The sequence below is a fragment of the Hyperoodon ampullatus genome (assembly GCF_949752795.1).
Source record: "Hyperoodon ampullatus genome assembly, chromosome: X".
NCBI lineage: Eukaryota > Metazoa > Chordata > Mammalia > Artiodactyla > Ziphiidae > Hyperoodon > Hyperoodon ampullatus.
This window is the reverse complement of record NC_136913.1, coordinates 131,892,040-131,911,071: the sequence shown is the minus strand read 5'-3', so window position 1 is coordinate 131,911,071 and position 19,032 is coordinate 131,892,040. Positions and strand designations below refer to the sequence as shown.

General features: G+C 56.4%; 1 protein-coding gene across 5 annotated transcripts; it reads left to right on the top strand.

The window, feature by feature from the left end:
* Positions 1-6,954: 6,954 nt before the first annotated feature.
* IRAK1 (interleukin 1 receptor associated kinase 1) lies at positions 6,955-15,148 on the top strand (the record flags this gene model as incomplete). 5 transcript variants are annotated; one of them, XM_079727230.1, is made up of 14 exons in its annotated part: positions 6,955-7,090; positions 7,184-7,351; positions 7,494-7,625; positions 7,745-7,848; positions 8,000-8,188; positions 8,339-8,403; positions 8,609-8,723; positions 9,402-9,520; positions 9,963-10,170; positions 10,503-10,568; positions 11,810-12,046; positions 12,679-12,979; positions 13,475-13,618; positions 14,052-15,148. In XM_079727230.1, the coding sequence occupies 14 exons, from the start codon at positions 6,955-6,957 to the stop codon at positions 14,111-14,113; spliced, it is 2,046 nt and encodes a 681-aa protein (XP_079583356.1). In that variant the 3' UTR covers positions 14,114-15,148. The 5 variants fall into 5 exon arrangements, with proteins under 5 accessions (XP_079583356.1, XP_079583354.1, XP_079583353.1 ...); XM_079727228.1 differs by having other exon boundaries at positions 12,589-12,979; XM_079727227.1 differs by having other exon boundaries at positions 12,589-12,979; positions 13,454-13,618.
* Positions 15,149-19,032: the final 3,884 nt, after the last annotated feature.

The following is a 19,032-nucleotide window of genomic DNA, read 5'->3' as shown; positions in this document are numbered from 1 at the left end:
CTTCTCTTCATCCGTGAACCCGTCCACTCGAGGGGTTTGTTGAGTCTCGGTTTTTGCTTCTTTCTCTTTTAGAAACTCTTATCAATCTTCAGAAAACATAGTGTAATCGTTAACAATTCTCTAGGATACTGCCTCCCCCAGGGTCTAAAGTTCCACGTTAAAGGGGAAAAAAGTGAACGCTGAAACCCCTTGTCGACAATTCAGAAGGAAGACCTAAAAAACATTTAGCAGGAAACTACATTTCAATGTTTCTGAATGAATAAGAGCAAGCTTTTGCAAAAACGCTGATCTAACAGTACTTGGAGCCTGGCCTAATGTGTGGCAAGTGCTGCGGGTGAAGGGGAATCCGGCCTGAAACTGCTGGATCTGAGCCTTAGGGCCCTCGTGTCCCTGGAGAGCCCATCTCTCCGTGGGTAGCAGTCCCTGAGGGCTCAGCTGCCACCCGGTCCTGTGAGAAGGCCTGCCTGTTGCAGAGCTGCAGGAGGCCAGCTCTGGGTGTGGGAAGGAAGGAGAGTGCTCACCAGTGAATCCGAAGGCCCGTGACCTTCTCGCTACCCGGCACCACCTGTTCCGTGCTCCTTTCTTATTTCCGCAGAGCCTACCCCAAGTGCTGATTTGTCAGGAAAAAGAAGTTCTAACTAGGGTGATGTCTCCTCCCCAGCCTCTGCCTGCGGTGCGGCCTGCCCCCAAGGACAGCCCCCGGCTCAGCTCTTCTTGGGGCCTGGGTGAAGGGGTGTGCCCCCTCGCCCCTCACCCGCAAGAGCCCCCGGGGCAGAGGGAGGGCGGGGGCGAGGACCCTCAAGGAGGGAAATCCAGCCTTGAGTTTCAGAACGTTTGGGAAACTTGCAAGTTATCTTTGCTGTGCTAGCTCCGCCTCTATCTTCCCTCTCCTCAGGTCCTGCTCAGCAGTGAGAGAAAATGAAATCAAAAGGTCACAAGCTTTGGCTCCTGCCCACTGGTAGTTCCTCTCCCCACAGTGTGTGTGTGTCAAGTGACAAAGCTGTTCTTCCTGGTGACCCTGATTATATCCAGTATCTTATAGACTATACGCATAGACCTGCTTGGTCTCTTCTATCCTGGGCTTTTGTTTTGCTTTTTAGTTTTGCTTTAAGTTCTTCTGTCCCTTTTATTTAATGCACCGACTAGACACACAAAGCAGTTGAATTTTTATATATATATATCTGTATATTGCACAGTTATAAACTCATTTTGCTTGTGGCTCCACACACAAAAAAAGACCTGTTAAAATTATACCTGTTGCTTAATTACAATATTTCTGATAACCATAGCATAGGACAAGGGAAAATTTAAAAAACAAAAACAAAAAAAAAACAAAAAACAAAAACAAAAACAAAAAAAAACCAAAAACAAAAAACAAAAAAAACCCGACAAATCCGTCTGCTGGTCACTTCAGTCCAAGCAGATCTGTGGTCTTTCCTCGCTTCTTTCAAGGGCTTCCCAGTGCCGAGTGAAGGAGGCTCCGGGCAGCACCGGGTTTTGCACTGTTTCTCCCGAGCTTGTGAGAGAGGCTCCAGGGTGCCACTGCGGGATGGCTCATTTCAGTGGGTGGGTGCAAGGGTGCTCCCTGGCTCTGGCAAAGCCTGGAATGGCACTGCCTGGTCCCTTTCGATCTCTGGGTGGGGCAGCCGGAGTCCATGGGGGTGGCCTGGTCCCCCCACGCCTTCCAGCGACCCGGTCCGAGTGATGGTATGTGGAGAGCGGGCTCAGCAGGCCTCCCCACCGGCAGGGCCCCCACTCTGCCGAGTCTGTGGGCTGGAGGGGAGGCAGAAGGCCGTGTCTTGTCTCTGTAAGTGTGAGCCGTACCAGGTAGAACACCAGGGACCCCAGAACCATACGTGAGGTTCAGTGGGTCCCCTCCAGGAGGTAGCGAAGACTCCAGAAATGTCCCTTCCTCTTCTCCCCCAACCTATGAGTAATTGCATTTGCTTTTGTAATTCCTAATGAGCAATATCTGCTAGAGAGTTTAGCCGTAACAGTTCTTTTTGATCATTTTTTTAAGTAATTAAAAACACCAAAAAAAAAATCCAGAAACTTGTTCTTCCAAAGCAGAGAGCATTATAATCACCAGGGCCAAAAGCTTCCCTCCCCGCATCATTACTTACTTCTGAGGCCTGAATCCAAAAGAGAAACACTCGTAGGCCCTTTGGGTGGCCAGGCTCCCCTCGGGCCCCTCGGAGGACCTGGGCAGGGGCAGCTTCCGGGCCCTGCCTGGGGGCTCTCCCCCGCCTTCGTTCAGTATTAGCGGTGGGTCCCTGCCTGCTCTCCCACCCAGCCCGGAGCCGGGGGCAGAGGAGGCCGCCGCCGCTGCTGTCTGGCCTCGCAGGTGGGTGTCCGCGTTATCTGCGCGCATGCTTTCTGCCCGAGATCTGAAATCGGCGCCGAGTTAGCGTCACCCGGTGACCTCTCGCCCTGCCCGCCCGACGCAGCAGGGCCCACCCAGTTCAGTGTTTCTGGGGGAGCTGGACGGTGGAGTGCAAAAGGCTTGCAGAACTCGAAGCCTGCTCCTTCCCTTGCTACCAAGGCCTCCTTTTCCGTTTGAGTTGTCACTGCTTCAATCAATAACAGCCGCTCCAGAGTCAGTAGTTGATGAATATATGACCAAATATCACCAGGACTGTTACTCAATGTGTGCCGAGCCCTCTCCTCGCGCTGGGCTCCGTGTACCCGGACACTGTAACGTGTGCTGTGTTTGCGCTCCTCCCCCTCCTCCTTCACTCTCCCCTCGTCTCTCTGGGGTTTTTCTGTTTGGGTTTGGTTTGGTTTTTATTTCTCCTTTTGTGTTCCAAACATGAGGTTCTCTCTACTGGTCCTCTTAACTGTGGTGTTGAGGCTTATATTTGTGTAATTTTTGGTGGGTGAAAGGAACTTTGCGAAGTAAATCTCTTCTGTGTTTGAACTGAAGTCTGTATTGTAACCATGTTTAAAGTAATTGTTCCAGAGACAAATGCTTCTAGACACCTTTTCTTTACAAACAAAAGAATTCGGAGGGAGGGGATGGTAACCGAGAGGAGAGGGTCTGTCCTTTTTCCCCAGGAGGGGAGATGCAAAGACAGAACCCCTGCCCAGATCAGCCAGAAGCCACCCAAAGAAGTTAAGCCTAAAGCCAACGGACCGAATAGCTGACGTGCTGCCATTTGCGAAGTCGGAGCAAAACCAGGTTTTGTTCCACTCAGTGAGTTCTTTTGCGCCCCCCCCCCCGCCAGATTATTAGCATCATCATTATTTTTTAAGGACAGACAAGGTTGATGTTCCTGCAAGGGGAGCCAGGAGGGGTGTGAGCAGAGCCAACCTCGCCTCAGTGGGAGAAGGCTGGGGTGGGCCTGAGGGGCAGGGCTCAGCCAGAGGATGGCCATCTCCCTGGAGACCTCCACCGTGGCCACAGGTCAGGTGTATGTTGACAGGGCATTACTGTTCAGGGTGGGCATTACTGTTCAGGGCACCATCATCACATCCCACCCCATCCCGCAGTGCACGACACTCAACGTGACCTCTCGATTCCCCTGCTTTCCCGGACGAGAAGATGATGGTGGAGGGGGGCGCACTCCCTTTACTGTCATCCGATCCCCAGCAAAATTTGGACATGAGAAACCCCCTTCTTGTTTCATGGCAAAACCCGATCCTCCTCAAAGAAGCCGTGTACCTCCCATTATTTAGGGCTGATGGAACAGGGACGGACGTGTGCTCCCTTAGCGCCCGGGGGGCCCCTCCTCTGAAAGGCAAGGACAGTGCTGACCCTAGTGACCATTTGTGCATGGGGCTTAGGAGTGGGAAGAACCAGGCAGGGTTGCTGCCCCCTCCTGAGTCACAGGGACACAGGTCGCCCTGCGCAGAGGGAGCTGGCTCCAGCCCCGAAGCCCAGAAGCCTGACCAAGGGCGGGAGAGGTGTGCGTGGGGCGTGGGGAGCCGCCCAGGACAGACTTGGCTGGAGATGTCTCCAGAAGCCCTCTATCGCATTCACCTTCAGTTTTTGTGTTTTGGGACAATTACTTTAGAAAAATAAGTAGGTCGTTTTAAAAACAAAAAATATTGATTGCTTTTTTGTAGTGTTCAAAAAAAGGTTCTTTGTGTATAGCCAAATGACTGAAAGCACTGATATATTTAAAAACAAAAGGCAATTTATTAAAGAAATTTGTACCATTTCAGTAAACCTGTCTGAATGTACCTGTATACGTTTCAAAAACACCCCCCCACTGAATCCCTGTAACCTATTTATTATATAAAGAGTTTGCCTTATAAATTTACATAAAAATGTCCGTTTGTGTCTTTTGTTGTAAAATCAAGTGATTTTTTCATAAGGTTCTTTTACTATTTGAAAAGATGGGCAGCACGCAGTTTTATTTTATTTTTGTAAGTTTTTTAATACGTGTGAAAGCCAAGAATACTCAGCATGCCTTTCTAAGTGACGCGTTCGCACCTTTTGTTGGGAAGTACTGTATCCTGTGCTTTTAGCATTCTCGATAAATCTCTCTGTGAAAGTGACTCCAGGTCTGGGCTTTCATTATCAGACAGCTCCTAGGACAGCACGGTGGTGCATTTCCTGATCCACTCTGGCTGTCCCCGAACACGCAGAAGCCAGCCGCTTTCGGGGGCGGCCACGGGAGGAAAGGGCAGCCTGCGCCCCGCACCGGCCCCTCTCCGGGGCTCCCCGAGGGCCAGGGCAGGGCCATCCCCTCGTCCTGGATGTGCCAAGGTGCTTTTGGAAACCCCCCACCCCCTCACCCCCAGCTCCGACTCCTCTGGTGCCTCCCGCCTGAGACCCTCCCATGGCCTCTGCTGACCTGGCTCCGGCTGCCCGTGTTCCCTGGCTTCCCGTGAGGCTGTGGGCGCTCAGGAGCTGGCGGCATCCCCACAGCCGTCCTCCATCAGGCTGTCGATGGCCTGGAGTGGACGACAAGTGCTCAGAGTCCAGAATCACAGGCACATGTGGACACACCTACTAGGAGGAGCACTAGACAGTCCTGGCCTGGAACATTAAAACGAAGGTTTGAAATTCGCCCTGTGTGCGTACTGAGCATCCCTCGGGTGCCAGGGCTGTCCCAGGAGCTGCAGTCCAGCAGTGAGCAAGTAGGACCAGGTAAGTCCCTGTTCCCTCAGTGTGTGCGTGCCCAATAATTTCCCATCCTCGGCTTGGTACTCTCGGTAAGGGCTGTCCCCGTGGGAAGCCACTGGGGCTCAGGGTGTGGCTGGCCTCCTCTTTGGGAGTGGCCGGCGTTGGCTGCAGCTTCTAGGAAAAGGCTGCAACGGAGGCCCATCTTGGGCGGACCTGTTTTCTGGAAAGAGCCCTAAATAAGTCTGTGGACGGACAGCCTGGGGGCGGCGAGTGGGGTAGTAGCCCTCTGGGGTCAGGATCCAGAGGGCAAGGGGGTGGCCAGGGAAGACCTGCTGCCTTTCAAGCGTGCATCCAACTGGAGAAACAAAAGAGGAAGCCACCTTACTGCTTTGGGGGGGGTCTTCCCCCATCTGGTGGGGGAGGCAGATGAGTGCCGAGGCTGAAGAAGGACGCACCAGGGATGCCAGGCATAGCAGGGCCTGCGGGCAGCTCCGCCCGAGGAGCCCGGGGGCTCTCAACCCAGCTTCTACCTGAGGAGCTGCTTGAGCTCCACCTTCGCGTGAGGGCCACGGAGCTATAGGTGCAAACTCGTGGGTGCGGGAGCCCTGGCGCATTCTTGGAACCCCAAGGAGTTCTGGATGGCTTAAGACTGCTGATGTGTGCAAAGAGCCAGACAGAGGTGGGCAGGAAGGGGCCCCATCGTGACAACGGTGGAGGCCGTGCGGAAAAGCCGGGATCCCATCGGCGGGCTTCGGGAACCGAGGGACGGTCTTAAGCAGGAAGTCGGTGTGGAGTGATTTGTCCCTAAGGAAGACCCCTCAGGCAGAGATGAGGCAGGGAAGCCTCTGGGAAGCCAGTTGATCTAGGTTCAGCTAGGTAGGAGGTAGTAGAGGGCAGTGGGCCTGTGGGGAAGAGACGGACTCCAGAGAAGTTCAGGGGGGTGACAGGAAAATGGTGGCTGCTGGAGCAGGGTAGGGAACAGAGAGTCCAGATTAGTCAGCGGCTGCAGAGCCTGGTGGGACGAAGGTGGGGAGACGTCAGGCCGGGGACGGAGCTTGGTGCCTGGTGACTGCTTCAGAAAAGAGAGTGGGAGCAGCCGGAGCCTGCCATCCTCACGTGTGACAAGAGAGAGGAGGGACAGCCAGAGCTGAAGGCCTGTTTCTAAGACATGTAAACACGTTTTATGTGCTAGTGGGAAGGAGCCAGCGAAGAAGGAAAGATGGCAGATACTGCAAAGACCTAACAACCGCTGGAGCAGGTTCCTGAAGGAGCGGAAAAGATGGGATCCAGGGCCCAGGAGGTGGGTGGAGATGCTCTGAGCTTCCAGACCGTTCTTCCTGCACCCAGCCTCACGGCCAGCTGAGGGGAGTCAGCCGGGGAGCCTTTGTGTGACACCATCTGACCCTGTCCCATCTGGATCTCTTGACCACTCTCCACAGCCTCCCGCATGAAACTGAAACTTCTGAAGAGGACCTCCCAGCGTCTCTCACAAGGCCCGCTTCTAGACTTTCTGGAACGCCTTCGCCGTGCCCGTCGTCCCCCCGGGCCGAGAACCGCTCTCCTCCAGCCCTCGGGGCCCTGCTCAGACGGCTCCTCCTCCCGGCAGCCCGCCCCGCCCTCCTCGCCGGGCCCAGGGGCGCTGCCTCCGCTGGGAGTGACCGCGCGCGGCGCCCCCGTGTGGCCGGGGCTCGTGACGGCGGCGGCGGCGGGCGACCTGGCGGAGGGCCCGGGCACCGCCCCTTCCGCCCCGCCGGGCGACGCACGAGGCCGGCTTAAAGGGGAAGTGAGTCAGTGTTCGCGGACTCGGCCGGCCGAGGCTCGCGCCCGCCGCGGCCCTGAGAGGCCCCGGCCCGGCGGCGGCGGCGGCGGCGGCGGCGGCGGCCATGGCCGGGGGGCCGGGCCCGGGAGACCCCGCGGTCCCCGGCGCTCAGCACTTCCTGTACGAGGTGCCGCCCTGGGTCATGTGCCGCTTCTACAAAGTGATGGACGCCCTGGAGCCCGCCGACTGGTGCCAGTTCGGTGGGTGGTGGCGGTCGGGCGGGGGCGGGGCGGGGCGGGGCGGGGGGCGCGCGGGGGCCGGACGCCCCGGCCTGACGCACCCACGCCCCGCAGCCGCCCTGATCGTACGCGACCAGACCGAGCTGCGGCTATGCGAGCGCTCCGGGCAGCGCACGGCCAGCGTCCTGTGGCCCTGGATCAACCGCAACGCCCGCGTGGCCGACCTCGTGCGCATCCTCACGCACCTGCAGCTGCTCCGCGCGCGGGACATCATCACGGCATGTGAGCGCGTGGCCCCGGAGCCCCCGGGACCCCCCAGAACCCCCAGGACCTCGGGAGAGGGGCCGCCCAGGGCCTCCCCTGGAGCTCCTCCCCCCCCCCCCTCGCCTGGGCCTAACAGCCCTTTCCTTCCTCTGCTTCCCAGGGCACCCTCCCGCCCCCCTTCTGCCCCCCAGCGCCACCACCCCGAGGCCTGACAGCATCTCTGCACCTTCTGAGGCCGCGGCCCCCAGCCCCCAGAAGTTGCACTCGTCGGCCTCCACCCTCCTCTCCCCAGGTAAGGCGTCTCACGGGGGTTGGCCTGATGAACCTGAGGAAAGGAGCCCCTTGACACTGGCCACGGCTGTAGATCCGGCCACTGGTCTCTGCCTGCCTCTCACTGGTGTCTTTATGAAGCTTTTCCAGGCTCCCAGACTCATTCTGACCCTGAGCTCGGCCCTGTCCCAAGCCCTGCTGCCCTCCAGCCACCACTGCCATCGCCAGCCCCTTCCTGTGTCAAGGTAGGTGGGTCCTGCCTCCACCCAGAGGTTTGAGACAAGCGGTGAGAAGGCAGCCTTTGATACACTGGGGAGCCCCAGCCAGCCCAGCAGGGGTGGGCTAGGCAGAGGGGAGGAGGCGGGGCCTCGCCTGATCTGGGGTCTCTTCCCACAGCGGAGCCCAGAGAGCCCAGTGTCCGTCCTGCAGGGGACCCACTCCTCTTCGTTCTGCTGGCCCCTCCATGAGATTTGCCAGGGCACCCACGACTTCTCAGAGGAGCTGAAGATCGGGGAGGGCGGCTTTGGGTGTGTGTACCGGGCTGTGATGAGGAACACGGTATATGCTGTGAAGAGGCTAAAGGAGGTGTGTGTAGCGTCCAGGCAAAGGCTCTGGAAGGCTGTTAGCCGACCCTCGCTTTTCTGGTCCTCCCCCCACTACCCCACACGGCTCCTTCAGCCCTCTGATTTCCCAGTCCAAGGCCCCCGCCCCTTGCTTGTTCTGGGCCCAAAACAGGAGGCAGACCTGGAGTGGACCACGGTGAAGCAGAGCTTTCGGACCGAAGTGGAGCAGCTGTCACGGTGAGCCTGTGGTGTCCCTCCTGGTGCGGGCAGCGGGAGAGGCCCGCCGGGACCGTGTGTCACGGGATCTGGCTCCCTCGGTCTCCCAAAGCCTGCCAGGCTCAGGCTAGCTGAGGAAACGGCAGGGACTGTCCCCACGATGGTCAGATGGAAGGCGTGGTGGATGCTGGGGGCCAAAGTGCTCAGACCCCACTTTTTCAAGCAGGTTTCGTCACCCAAACATCGTGGACTTTGCTGGCTACTGTGCTCAGAGTGGCTTCTACTGCCTTGTCTATGGCTTCCTGCCCAACGGCTCCCTGGAAGACCGCCTCCACGTCCAGGTAGCCTTACCTAGCCTGGCACATTGCATCACACTTGGCACCTGGGCAGAGCAGGACACGGGGCCTGGGCTCTCGGCCTCTGCGAGCGGGGCCCCTCCCTGCTGCTCCCGCATGCCCAGAAGCCTGGCTTGTGGTGCCTCTGAAAGGGGGTTCTGGACTCGGAGTAGCTTGACTCGGGCTTCTCCCCTTTGCAAGCAGGGTAGTGGAAGGGTCGCGTCAGCATTGCCCTGGGGGAAGGAGGCGATGGACAGCACCGGGGCCCCATCTAGGGAGGCACCCACAAGACGCAAGGGCTAACTGAACACAGGGCAGGAGCATCTCTAACCTCACGCTGAAGGGCTCAGGATAAGCGTGCTGTGTGCGGGGAGGCGGGGAGAGAGCCTCCGACAACATCCTGATCACCCCAGAGCCAGGACTGCCAGAGCCTGTGAGGGGTCCCCAGGGCATGATCCCAGCCCCGTGCGCTGTGCAGAGGGAGCACCGCAGGAGCTTAGTCTCCACCCTCTCCTGAAGTAGCTCCTGGAGACTTTGCTCCTCGTTTTCCAGAAGGGGAAACTGAGGCCCAGAGAGTCAACTGCTTGTCCAGACCCCTCGGTGACAGGTGGAGGGAAGGATGGGGGGCAAAGAACAGTGGCCCGCAGCCTCCCCTCCGCCCCTTTGCTCCTTCTGCCCTTCCAGACCCAGGCCTGGCCCCCTCTCTCCTGGCCTCAGCGACTGGACATCCTTCTGGGCACGGCCCGGGCAATTCAGTTTTTACATCAAGACAGCCCCAGCCTCATCCACGGAGATGTCAAGAGGTGAGGAGGGGGCACAGCCAGTCCCCCGGGGCCTCTCAGAGCGGCAGGAACATAGTCTACGGGCAAGGGGTGATGCTTCCAAACCTTCCGCCAGCAGGGAGCCCAAGAAGCCTTGCCCTGAGCGCCCCCCATGAGAGTAGGCCTACCCTCTCCCACTCGAGACTCAGGTCGGGGATGTCAGGGCTGGGGACTCTGGGTCACTGAGTACCCGGCGTGGGACAGGTGTGGAAGCAGAGGCCAACGACGGGCCCCACTGATGAACAGGGGCTGAACTGTGTGAGGGTGCTTTGGGGGCCACGTGCTCGGAGCCCCAGGTGGCTGGAACGCTCAGGCGCACCAGCCACTGTCTGCAGTCTGATTTTGTCAGGACCAGGCAGGTGGGGGGGTCACGGAGTGGGCCAGGGCCAAGGCCGGGCCCACACCACTCTCTTCCCTCCCCAAGTTCCAACGTCCTTCTGGATGAGAGACTGATGCCCAAACTGGGAGACTTTGGCCTGGCCCGTCTCAGCCGGTTTGCAGGCGCCAACCCCAGCCGGAGCAGCACTGTGGCCCGGACTCAGACTGTGCGTGGCACCCTGGCGTACCTGCCCGAGGAGTACGTCAAGACGGGGAGGCTGGCCGTGGAGACCGACACCTTCAGTTTCGGCGTGGTGAGCCACTGGGCCCTCTGATGAAGCTTCAGCTCCAGGCCCCCGCCCTCCCCGGCCCGGGCCACTTCCTCGGTCCCGCACCTCGTTTCACGTTTGTAGTTTTGAATTCTTTTGTTTCAAGTGGGCCCTCCAAACTGCCAGAGCTTTAGTCCCACGGCTGCGGCTCTGTCCCTGCTGGGAGTCGGTCCACGTGTGCCTGTCTGAGGGATGTGCCCCTGTCAGCTCCGGTCCACGCCCAGCAGCCCCTCTTTGGGCTCGGCCTCCCTGTCCACCGTGCACCCGCCCCCCCAGTGGTCCTGCCTGCCTCGCCCTCCAGCCTGTCCTCCCTCCAGGTGGTGCTGGAGACCCTGGCCGGCCAGAGGGCTGTGAGGATGCATGGTGCCCAGACCAAGTATCTGGTGAGCCTCCCGAGGCAGGGCAGGGAGAAAGGCGGGCAGGGAGGAAGAGAGGGAGGCCAGGAGGTGCTGCTCTGGTCGGTCGACAGACAGGTGTAGACCCGGAGGGCAGAATGATCTGGAACGCAGTGCCCCACGGGAGCCAGCCTCTGCCGCTGCTGACTCATGCTTGAAAATAGGCAGGGCCCCAGACGGCTTCATTTACCTTGCTGAGGAGAAACCTGTCTGTCCTCTTGGATGCCGTGGGCCTTTCCAGACACCACCTGGGCTGGGGGCGGGCGAGGAGGGCGCCAGCCACAGTGGAAAACAGAACAGGGTGGGCGCGTGGGGACGGGAGAGGCTGTGGCAGAGAATGGGGCTGCCGCTGAGAAGCCCTCCCGGGTGCTGTGGAGCAGGTCCAAGCTGCCTGGGGCCTGACCTGGAGCCAGGAGCCCAGCTCCTCGCCAGGCCCGTCTCCGCTCGGTCTCCGCTCGGTCGGCACATGTGCTTCGCGCTTTACAAGCTGCTGTGTTTCCTGGCCTTCTGCTCCGAGCTTGGGGCTATTTCTGTCCGTTGCCGGGCCTTGGTGGGTTTGTGCCAGAGCCGGGCAGCCAAACAGGAGACCTCCTCCACGTGGGCCGCTCCGCCCGGTGTCAGCACCGCCTCGGAGCAGCGCACCACACTCCTCAGGGGCCTGCCCGCTGGTTCTCTGTGCCGCAGCCAAAGCGATCTTTCGTGACCGTGAGGAGGCTGTGGAAGCCCCTTTACCTGCCCTCCCCCAGCCCTCTCTCTGTCCTCCAGACTCGGGCCGGCTCCGGCTCCCCGATGCCTGCCCCAGGGTCTTTGTAAGAGCCTTTCCCTCTGCCTGAAAGGCCAACCCCCCCCCCACCCCGCCCACCAACCCCAGTCTTTCCTCCCAGTCCTTCGCCTCTCAGAACTCAAGGTGGCCTCTGGTCCTGTTCCCACCCCCCTCGGCTCCGCCCTCTCTGGCTAGTTCATCCCTTTAGATCCCCGCTGAAGTGTGACTTGCTTGGGCCCCAGTTGAAATCCCCGTGGGCCTCCCTGCCGCAGTTTCCATTGCTTAAGAGGCATGTCGGCGTCTCTCCCCTCCCAGGAAGTCAGCTCTGTGAAAGCGGCCCCAGGTGCCGTGTGTGTAGCTGGATCCCTGGGGCCTGGGGCAGCACTGGGCACCAGCGATGAGGGTCTGGGGTTCGCAGCAGAAGGCATGGCCCCCAGTGACCACACTCACGTTACGTGTCCCGCAGAAAGACCTGGTTGAAGAGGAAGCCGAGGAGGCTGGTTTGGCCCTGAAAAGCACCCAGACCACACTCCAAGCAGGTCTGGCTGCAGACGCCTGGGCCGCCCCGATCGCCACCCAGATCTTCAAGAAGCACTTGGACCCCAGGCCCGGGCCGTGCCCACCAGAGCTGGGCCTGTCCCTGGGCCAGCTGGCTTGCTGCTGCCTGCACCGCCGGGCCAAGAGGAGACCCCCCATGACCCAGGTAGTCCTGTGAGGCAGGGGGAAGGGAAGCAGCTGAGATGCCAGCCACCCGTGGGGAACCGTGGCCTGCTGGAAAGGCCACATTCCTGGCACTGCCGAGTAGGGAGCCAAACACAGCACCTCACAGCCCTCTTTCTGGAGGAAGTCTCCAAATGTTCCTTGCCTGCCTGTGCTTCTGCTAGGAGTGGCCAGAGCTCCACTGAACCCCACCTGGTACACAGAGGGAGGCGAGAGGCTTTTACTGCGCCCCCTTCTGGGTGTGCTGTGCCACTGCATCTACCTTTTTGAGTCCCCTCCCTATCACCCACCTCTTTCTCTCTGAGAAGAGGAAGAAGCCCCATTTGAGGGCATCAGGGCAGCCAGGTTCGCTTCCTAGAAGACGGAGAGAAGCCATTCTAAATCCTTAGCTTTGGTCGCTGCAACTCTTCTTCATCCCTGACCCGGAGCCGCTGTGCAGTTTGACCACCTTCTGTGAGGACCGTGACTGGTCTGCGTGGCCAAGCCTGGGCCACTCACCCTGAGAGCCCCTCTCCCTCCTCGCAGGTGTACCAGAAGCTGGAGAAGCTGCAGGCGGCAGTGGCAGGGCCGTCTCTGGAGCCAGAGGCCGCCAGCCGCAGCCCCCCTTCCCCTCAGGAGAACTCCTATGTGTCCACCACTGGCAGTACACTGAGCGGTGCCAGCCCATGGCAGCCCCTGGCGGCGCCCTCGGGAGCCCTGGCCCAGGCTGCAGAGCGGCTGCAGAAAGGCGCCAACCAGCCCGTGGAGAGTGACGAGAGCGTGTCCGGCCTGTCCACCGCCCTGCGTTCCTGGCACCTGACCCCGAGCTGCCCCCCTGGCCCAGCACCCCTCGGGCAGGCTGACTGTACTCAAGTGGATGCCACCCGAGAGTCGAGCTGGGGGAGCGGCCCGGGGCTCCAGCCCACAGCTGTGGAAGGTACCTGGGGACACATGCCCAGAGGAGGGACCAGCGGCCTCCTTTGGTGGCAGTCCCCCTGTTCCCCACCCCCAGCCTTCTGGGAGGAGAGAACTGGGGCCTACCGTTAAGCTCCCTGTGTCCTTAGCAAGTTCCAGGCCACTGTCTTGGGGAGGCCCCCCACCCGACCTTGGAAAGGCCCACAGAGGACGGTCCTGTGCCGTCTCATCTCCCCAGACCGCGGCCCCAGCTGGCTGAGGAGAGGCCAGGACCTTGCTCCCCGAAAGCCGGGGGCAAGGAAGGCCCAGTCCAGGACCGGGCTCCAGGCCCGGCAGCTAGCCAGGGCCCTAGCACGGCCCCTTCCAGGCCCCGCTCTCAGAGCGCTGAGGACCTCTGTCCTTCCGAAGGGCAGGGAGCTGGTCTGGGGACAGGGAAGGCTCATGGGGCCAGAAGTGTCAGCAGGGAGTTCCAGGGCCGTCGGCCCCTGTGGCTCAGGGGGCCCTCTCTCCACCCCAGAACCGCTCCTGGGCGGCTCCACGTCGTCACTGCCCCCCCAGATTGTCATCAACCCGGCGCGACAGAAGATGCTGCAGAAGCTGGCCTTGTACGAGGATGGGGTCCTAGACAGCCTGCAGCTGCTGTCATCTAGCTCCCTCCCAGGTACCCCAGGACCATGTTCTGCGGCCGGGCGGCTGGCCTCTGGGCCACTCGGAGCCTTCGTTCTGATGGGGCCCAGATGGGGCCCCCGCTCCCCCAGCCCGTCACCCCCTTGAACGGTGGCCGGGAGCCCTGCCGGCCCCCACGCCTCCTTTGGGACATCGTGTATTCTGGGTACAGCCCTGTCCCAGCTCACTCTCCTCCTGACGACACGCACCTTCCCTGAGCCTGGGGGTGCCAGCAGCCCCCGTGCTCCCAGAATACAGGCAGCCCCCGCAGCCACGTTCCATTCCAGGTGCTGCTCGAAGAAGTGCTGCTTAGGAACAGGCACCTCTAATTCCAGAGAGCGCCCCGGGAGCAAGGGGGAAGCGCAGGCCAGCCCTCGTGCGCCTCCCCCTGTTTGCTAACTGACTGGCATTTCTTCCCCCCTCTGCAGACTTGGGCCTGGAGCACCAGAACAGGCAGGGGCCCGAAGAGAGTGAAGAGTTTCAGAGCTGAACTGTCCCCCTGGTCAGATCCCTAAACCCGGAAGTCAAAGTTCTCATGGTTGGAAGTTCTCACAGCTCGCGAACCCTCGGCAGCCTTGGGGGCTCCATCCTCACGGAGGAGGGCAGGTGGTGGCCCTGCTGCTCTTGGGGCGTGGGCACAGGCAGGGCTCAGGGCCCCCCGGGCCGGCTGCTGCTGGCTGTCAGTAGGGCAGGACATCTCAACAGCCTGCCTTCAGGCCAGCATTCGCGGGAGAGGAAAGCCGATGTCGTTGGAGGGGCCGGTGGCGGGGAGGAGGGCAGGTCTGAAGGCTGCTGGCTACACAGGCCAAGGAGGAGAGGTGAGTGGTCCAGTGGGACTAGCGGGGCGCCAGCTCCCCTGAGAGTTGGGCGGGGCTTCTGCAGCCCAGGCCTACAGCAGCAGCCCTTAGCCCTTCTTTTCCAGACCTTGCTGAAGCCCTGGGGAAAAGCAGCCACTCTGATGACAGGAGCCAACGAGGCCAGGGGCCCTCCCAGCTGCTTGTAATTGGGAAGGGGAAAGTGAGGTGTGGCTGTCCCGTGGTTCAGTGCACTAACTAGAAGCAGGAGTTCTGAGAGGCCCCAGCGAGTGCAGCAGCGCCTCCCATCAGGCCAGCGTCCGCAGGCTTCCCCCGGGAGCCGGGAGCCAGCCTAACAGGCCACCGAGCCAGGTCGGGCTCCAGAGGCCACAGGCTCAGGCTCAGCCTCAGGCCCGGGCACTGCTTGTGACAGAGGGGCCACTACCCCAGGTTTGGCTAGGCCCAAGCCTTGTGTTACCCAGACAGTGAGAAGCCCCAAGACAGCAGGAAGTTGGGAGCAAGACAGAGAGGAAGGAAAATGAAAACGGGACTCACATTTTTAGAAGCAAGTCAGCGTTCGTGTAACTGAATGTCTTTGAAAGTAGCCCAGGGCTGTAGCACAGGCTTCGAATGATTTTGTGTCTGCAGTCATGAGTCACACTACATGCCCCACGAAGCTAGGCATTGGTGAAGTCCAAGTTGTCCTGGAGTAATAAAAACTTATACTTTGACCTCTGGCTGTACTTGTAGGCTTTGTGGTGCTGAAAGCCTTGAGCTTTTCCAGTGCTTTTCATCTCGGTGTTCTTGACTGTCCAGACCCAGACGCTAGCCTCCCACCCCCAGATCCTCTGGAGGTTCCTGTTTCCACTCCCATTAAGCCACCATGCTGGTGGCAGATCCACAACACTACTACCCAGCAGTACTTTCACAGGTTGTTAAATTTTCCCTATTTTATGGATTTTGACGCTATTGTAAATGGTATTTTTATTTCCTTTTCTAGTTGATCATTAACAGTGTATAGAAACACAACTGAGTTTTGTATTTGGCTTTGCATTCTGTGGCCTTGGGTTTAATTCACACCTTAGCTCTAGTAGTTTTTTGTGAATACCTTGGGATAGTTTATGCACACAATCATCTCATCTACAAATAAAGACAGTCTCACCTCTTCCTTTCCGTTCTGTATGCCTTTCAGTTCTTTTTCTTTTCTAATTAATTAATTAATTTGGCTGCACCTCGCAGCTTGCGGGATCGTGGTTCCCTGACCAGGGATTGAACCTGGGCCCAGGGCAGTGAAAGCGTGGAGTCCTAACCACTGGACTGCCAGGGAATTCCCTCATTTCTTTTTCTTGCCTTGTTACACTTGCTAGGGCCTCTGGTTAAATGTTGAATAGAAGCGGTGAAAGTGGACATCCTTGCCTTGTTCTCAATGTTAGGGGGCAGAGTGTTGGCTTTTCACCATTAAGTATGATGCTACCTATAGGATTGTCATAGATGTACTTTGTCAACATGGTAAACCCCATAAATTGATTTTCCAATATTAAACCAACTTTGTATTCCTTAGATAAAAACAGCACTTTGTCATGATGTGTTATCCTTTTATATATTGCTGAATTCCATTTGCTAATATCTCTTGAGAATTTTTGCATCTGTGTTCATGAGGGGTATTGATCTGTAGTTCTCTGCTAATATCTTTATCTGGTTTTGGTGTCAGGGCCTCATAAAATAAGTTGGAAAGTGTCTCCTTCCCCTCCTGTGTTCTTAAAGGGCTTGTGTATCCTTCGTGTTACTTCTTTTTTTTTTCAATATTTATTTATTTGGTTGCACCAAGTCTTAGTTGCAGCAGGCAGGCTCCTTAGTTGTGGCGTGCATGTGGGATCTAGTTCCCTGACCAGAGATCGAATCTGGGCCCCCTGCATTGGGAGTTCAGAGTCTTAGCCACTGTGCCACCAGGGAAGTCCCCAGTATTACTTCTTTAAATGTTTGATGGATTCACCAGTGAAGTCATCTGCACCTGGAGTTTTCTTTGTGGGAAGGTTTTTCATTATAAGTTCAATTTCTTTAATTAGATATGAGGCCCTTCAGATTTTGTTTCTTCATGGGTCAGTTTTCATAACTTGTGTCTTTCAAGGAATTTGCCCATTTCATCTCAGTTGGTATAAACTTAATAATCCCCCCTTACCCTTTTATGTCTGTAGGATCTATAGCAATAGCCCCTCTTTCATCCCCAATATTGGTAATTTTTGTCTTTCCTTTTTTTTGATAAGCCTAAATAGAGGCTTATCAATTTTATTGATCATTTCAAAGAAGCAAGTTTGGTTTCACTGATTTTTCTCCATTGTTTGCCCATTTTCTGTTTTATTGATTTTCCACTCTTTATCATTTCCTTTCTTTTACTTGTTTTGGAGTAATAAATCTTATTTTGCTCATATTTTTTCAGCTTCTTAAAGCATAACCTTAAATCACTGATTTTAAACCTTTCTTTTTCTAACATAAGCTGCTTTCTACTCATTTGGATACGTTCTGTTTTCATTATCATTCAGTTCATAATGTTTTCTAATTTTCCTTGTGATTATTTCTTTAACCAATATCTTACTTAGAAGTGTATTTAGTTTCCAAATATTTGAGAATTTTGCAGATATCTTTTTGTTATGTACTTTTAATTCTGTTGTGGTCAGAGAATTTACTCTGTATAGTTGCATTTCTTTTACGATTATCGAGACTTGTTTTATGGCTTAACCTATGGTTTAGCTTGGTGAATGTTCCATGTGTATTTGAAAAGAGTATATATTCAGCAGTTGGGTGGAGTGTTCTGTAAATGTCAGTTAGGTCAAGGTGGTTGATAGTGTTCGAGTCTCTGGCACACTGAGAGAAAAGGATTGCAGTCTCCAACTGTAATTGTGAATTTGTCTTTCTCCTTTCAGTTCTGTCAGATTTTGCTGCATGTGTTTTGAAGCTATCATTGGGTGCATACACATTTAGGATTGTTGTGTTCTTGATAAATTGGCCCTTTTATTATCATTTAATGCCCCTGTTTATCTCTGGTAATGTTCTTTCTTTTGACGCCTGCTTTATCTGGTATGAATATGAGTGGCTACTCCCAACTTCCTTATGCCTAATTTGTTCCGTGGCATAACTTTTTCAGTTCTGTTCTTTTAACCTATCTGTGTCTTTGTATTTAAAGTGCATTTATAGATGCATATGGTTTGGTGTTACTTTTTGTTTTGTTTTATTTTTTTGTCTGTTTGTTTCTTTTTCAGTCTTACTTTTTTTTTTAGAATCAATTTTATTTATTTATTTGCTTTTGGTTAATCAAATATTTCTGGTATTCTATTTTTTCTCTGCTGTTGGTTTGTTAGCTCTAATAACTGAGACCACTGGTTCTGCTCAGGAGCCCCCTCTTCCTGCACCATATTCTGGAAAGTACCTCCAGGCAGAAATGCAGGCTGCTCGTAGTAGTCACCACATTTGTTTTCCTTCTGATCACAGTCCTGTGCTGCCTGTTGTCCGATATCTGAAAATAGTTGTTTCAAATATTTTGACTGGTTTCCTAGTTGTTCACACCGAGAGGGCTATTCTGGCCAGAATCAGAACTTTCCCCTCTTTTCTGAGGAATTCTTCAATCCTGAGATCACCCCATCTTTCTCCTGCAGGATCCATTTTTTCCTCCCTCCTGGATCTACTTTCATCAGCTCACTGACTCTATATAGCTGTAAACAGCCAGGTGACAGCCACTGCTGAGATCTAAGTCGGTACCAGTTATCTGTTGTTCCAAACCACCTCGAAGTTGAGGGGCTGAAATGATGACATTAACTTTGCCTGTGAACTTGCAACCTGGGCGGGGCTCCGATGGGACAACTCAGTGTCAGCTGGAGTGACCAGAAGGCTGGTTGCTGGGACCATCCGGAGGCTCCCATACGTGTCTGGTGGTTAGCCAGGGACCCTGCTGGGACTAGGACACCTACACATACCTCTTCCTTGTGGCCGTGTGGCTTCTTCCCAGCACGGGGCTGGCTTCTAAGACTGAACCTCTTGAGACAGCCTGCTGGAGACTGTGTCACCTTTCATGGTCTGCTTTCTGCTGCACCCTCGAGGGGAAAGGAATTACAGTCCAGCTTTTGATGGGAGGGGTGTCAAGATTCATGGACGGGTTGAAAAGCAGCCCAAGGGCATTTCCGTCAGCCTGCAAAGGTCCCTCACGCGAGAGGAGCGCTAGGCTGGCTTCAAACACAGAGATGAGTCTGCTGTGTTCTTGAACTTCCCATAAATGGAACTGTGTAGCACGGGCCCTTTCATGCCCAGCTTCTTTCACTCGGCACATAGTTTCTGAGATGCAGCCGTGCTATTGCGAGCAGCAGTAGCTGATGGGCTTTCATGCCTGAGGGGTGTTCTGTTGTAGAAACAGACCGCATTTTGTCCCTTCTCCCCTTCACGGATGTCTGGGTTGTTTTCAGTTTGGTGCTGGTATAAATAAAGGTTCCCCGGACATTTTCATGCATGTCTTGGTTACGGATGCCCCCCTTCCTCTTGGATGTTACATCCGTTAGGGTTTAGGCCGAGAGGCAGGGCGACTATTGGTAAGAGAATAATCGTTACAGATACGGTTAGACCTGCAAAT